We start from the raw sequence: 4,545 nt of genomic DNA on the forward strand, positions 1-4,545 counted from the left end.
GCCGCTGACTCTGGGCCCAGGAGTCCCCAGGTCTCCCCACACTGCTGGCCAACCAGGTCCCCATCTGGGTCCACAGAAGCCCACCGAACATTGTAGGACTTAGCTTGCCGCTTCATTGCTGCTTTTACCCCACTTCCCCCTATTGGCGATGCGTGTGGTCACCAATCAGGGCGTGTATTTCCGTTGAGTCTTAGTCTTGGAAGGGAGTTTGCATTAAGGGGACCCAACCACTTGCCTTGATGTTTCCTGGACAAGCAATTTGTTTGTTCTTGTAGTAACAGTCCATCTGCCTCTATTGTTTTGTATTTGCACAGTACCTTTTTAAAGTGTTGAAGAACAAAGATGTCAGTTTGAGGACTAAGGTGCGCCTAATCCAAGCCATGGTGTTTTCAATAACCTCATATGCATGTGGAAGCTGGACAGTGAATAAGGAAGACCAGACCATAGAAGAATTGATGCTTTTGAGTTTTGGTGTTGGAGGAGAATATTGAAAGTGCCATGGGCTACCAAAAGAACCAACAGATCTGTGTTGGAAGATATGTTTAGAGGATGAAAAACAAGAGAAATGGGAACTGCAAAGACTGCAGCAGCCCCACCACTTCATTCTGCTCCTCTCTACAAAGTCCACCTGACAGGAAATGAAGAAATGTTTTCCAAGAAGGAACTAAAAGTCAGGATAACTGAAATGAAGAGATTGTTCACAACTCAGACACACACGGTCTCCTAGGGCAACGACGCTAGACACAGCTCCCGGGTCTAGAGGGCGGGCTCTGGGTACTGAGGATGATTCGCAGATTCGCGGCCGGTCACCGCCTGCGGGGAGCGCAGTTTCAGTAGAGAGGGACAGGGACCCGCACCCACCAGCCATTCCCACCCTAGCTCCAATGGCCTCACCGCGCGCGCCCAGCTCGGCGGCCGCCACGTGCTCGGTAAGCACTGTACCGAACCGCCGCAGCCGCGACACGATCCTCCCGTACAACGCCAGGTCCTCGCGCCCGCCGCGGATGCTCCCGCAGAAGTACAGGGCCCGGTGCCCCGGTTCGCCCGGCTCCCCACGCTCTCGTGCTGTGGCTGCCGCCGCCGCCGCCATCCCAACTGCCTCCGTTACCGCCGCAGCCAGTCCTGAACCGCCAGGGGGCGCCAACCCGGGCCCAAGCGACCTGAAACTCCTCCCCTACCGGGGCTTCCTGCGCAGAGCCCTCAGCCCCCTCCCCCCAGTGTTCACTTCTTTGAAATGGGAATGGCGAAATGGCAGTACCCTATTACCATGGAAACGTTGACGACACCAACGTGCCTTATCTCCAGCCCTGAACCTGGTCCATAGACTCTCTTACTAACGCATCGCTCCCTGAATACCTGGACTTCTCATTCCAGTATAATGGGCATGGTCATCTGCTTCAGCAACCCCTGCAGTCTTCCCCATAGTCCTAACAACTCCTACCTCCCAGTAGCTCTTCTTCAAAACCTTGGAGTCATTCTTGACTCGTCTTACTGTACATAGTGCTTAGGTCTCCACACTTCCCTAAAAGAACAAAACTAAGCCCAGTGTCATTGAGTCATTCCGACTTAGTGACCTGTAGAACTGTCCCACAGGATTTCCCAGTCCTGGTGTGGCACTGTGGGATAATACACTGGACCCCAAGGTTGGTTTGAACCGCAAGGTTTAAACCTCACTGAAATTTGAACTATAAGGTCAGCTAGCTATTTGAGCTCACCAGCCTCTCTGTGGGAAAAAGTTGGGGCTTTCTGCTCTCCCCAAGATTTAAAAGCCTTGAAAACCCTACACAGAGTTGCTATGAGTCAGAACCCACTCCATGGCACTTAACAAAAACAGTAAGAAGAAGACCTGTGTGGCACCACAGGATAAGCACTGTACTGCTAACTGCAAAGTGGGTGGTTCAAACACACAAACCACTCTTTGGAAACCCTATTCAGGGTTGCTATGAGGTGGAATCACCGATGGCACTTAACAACAACATAAATAAGGAAAACCGGTTAATACCACTATTATTCAAATTTACATACCAACCACTAAAGCCAGTGATGATGAAATTGAAGAATTCTAAGATCTTCAGTATGAAATTGATCAAACATGCAATCAAGATGCATTGATAATTACTGGTAATTGGAATGCTAAAGTTGGAAAAAATAGGAAGCTGTTGGAAAATATGGCCTTAGTGATAGAAATGATACTGGAGATCACGATAGAATTTTGCAAGACCAATGACTTATCAATTGCAAATATCCTTTAAAACAACATAAAAGGCAACTAACTATACAAAAACCCCACCAGATGGAAAACACTTGAGTCAAATTGACTACATCTGTACAAAGAGATGGTGGAAAATCTCCATATCATCATTCAAAACAAGGCCAGGGGCAGAATGGAACAGACCATCAATTGCTCATATGCAAGTTCAGGCTGAAGCTGAAAAAAATTAAAACAAATCTACCAGAGCCAAAATACGACCTTGACTATATCCTACCTGAATTTAGAGTCCATCTCAAGAACATATTTGATGCATTAGGCACTAAAGACTGAAGCCCAGAAGTGTTGTGGGATGATATCAAGAGCATCTGACATGAGGAAAGCAAAAGGTTATTATTCAAAAGACAGGAAAGAAAGAAGAGACCAAAATGGATGTCAGAAGAGACTCTGAAATTTGCTTTTGAGCATGGAAAAGCTAACGTGAATGAAAGAAATGAGAAAGTAAAACAGCTGAACAGAAAATTTCAAAGGGCAGTTTGAGAAATAAAAGTAAAGTATTATAATGAAATGTGCAAAGACCTAGAGTTAGAAAACCAAGAGGGAAGTTCATGCTCAGTATTTCTCAAGCTGAAAGAACTGAACAAAAAACTCAAGCTGTGGGTTGTAATATTGAAGGACTCAATGGACAAAAGGAGTCCTGGTGTGGTGCTGTAGGATAAGGTACTGGACTGCAGGTTGGTTTGGGCCAAAAGGTTGGCGGTTCAAACACCAGCTGTTCTTTGGAAACAATGTACAGGGTCACTATATGAGGTGGAACCTACATGATGCCACTTAGCAGAAACAACATGGGCAAAATATTGAATGATGCAGAAAGCACTTAAAGAAGATGGAAGGAATACACAGAGTCACTGTACCAAAAAGAAATGGTCACAACATTCAGCCATTTCAAACATATGATTGAGAATTAATGGTACTGAAGGAAGAAGTTCAAGCTGCACTAAAGGTATTGGCAAAAAGAAACCCCAAGGCTATAGGAATTGATGAAATACAAATGAAAACCTTTCAGTACTGGAGACGCTCACTCCAGTATTTGGGAAGACAGCTACCTGGCCAACAAGATTGGAAGAGATCCCTATTTGTACCCATTCCAAAGAGAGGTGACCCAATGGAATGTGGAAATCATCTAGCATTATCATTAATACCACAGGCAAGTAAAATTTTGCTGAAGAATAGTTTTTAAATGGTTGCAACAGTACATTGACAGGGAACTGCCAGAGGCTCAAGCCGATTCAGAAGAGGACATGGAACTAGAGATATCATTACTGATGTCAGATGGATCTTGGCTGAAAGCAGAGAATATCAGAAAGATGCTTCTTCTTGTTGTTAAGTGCTATTGAGTCAGTTCCGACTCAGAGTGACCCGAGCGTATAGTGACTCATAATGCATCCAAAGTTGTAAATCTTTGCAGCCTTTCTTCCCTGGAGCTGCTGATGAACCTGAACCCCTGATCTTGTGGTTCAAAATTCAGTGCTTATCCTACAGAGCCATCACACTCCAAGATGTTTGCTTGTGTTTTATTGACTATGCAAAAGCTTTTGACCGTGTGAATCATGACAAACTATGGTGAACATTGTGAAGAATGTGTATTCCAAAGCACTTAATTGTGTTCAGGAGGAATCTGTACATAGATTAAGAGACAGTTGTTAGAAGAGGATACTGAAATTAGGAAAAGTGTACACCACAGGCTTGTATCCTTTCACTATACTTATTCAATCTGTATGCTGAGCAAATAATCGGAGAAGTTGGATTATATGAAGAAGAACATGACATCAGGATTGGAGGAAGACTCATTAATAACCTCCAATATGCAGATGATGCAACCTTGCTTGCTGGAAGCAAAGAGGACATAAAATATTTATTGATGAAGATCAAAGATTACAGCCTTCAGTATAGATTGCATCTTAATGTAAAGAAAACAAAAATCCTCACCACTGGACCAATAAATAACGTTATGATAAATGGAGAAAAGATTGAAGTTGTCCAAGACTTCATTTTGCTTGGATCCATTATCAACATGCATGGAAATTGCAGTCAAGAAATCAAATGACGGATTGCATTAGGCACATATGCTGCAAAAAACCTCTCTAAAATGTTAAAGAGCTTTGAGGACTAAAGTGCACCTGACCCAAGGCCTCAATTGCCTCATAGTATTATGAGAGTTGGACAATGATTAAGGAAGACCATACGAGAATCAATGCATTTGAATCGTGGTGTTGGAGAGGGATATTAAAAGTACCATGGTCTACCAGAAGAACAAACAAATCTGTGTTGGATGT

General features: G+C 44.2%; 1 protein-coding gene across 1 annotated transcript in view; it reads right to left on the reverse strand.

Annotated features, from left to right (window-relative positions):
• Positions 1-1,090, reverse strand: part of DNPH1 (2'-deoxynucleoside 5'-phosphate N-hydrolase 1) — a 5,816-nt gene extending 4,726 nt beyond the window's left edge. Inside the window, exon 1 of the mRNA XM_006860597.1 lies at positions 895-1,090. Coding sequence (XP_006860659.1) covers positions 895-1,090 — 196 coding nt within the window. The remainder of the gene's footprint in view (positions 1-894) is intronic.
• Positions 1,091-4,545: the final 3,455 nt, after the last annotated feature.

The sequence above is a fragment of the Chrysochloris asiatica genome, unplaced genomic scaffold, assembly GCF_000296735.1.
Source record: "Chrysochloris asiatica unplaced genomic scaffold, ChrAsi1.0 scaffold00038, whole genome shotgun sequence".
In the NCBI taxonomy this organism is placed as follows: domain Eukaryota; kingdom Metazoa; phylum Chordata; class Mammalia; order Afrosoricida; family Chrysochloridae; genus Chrysochloris; species Chrysochloris asiatica.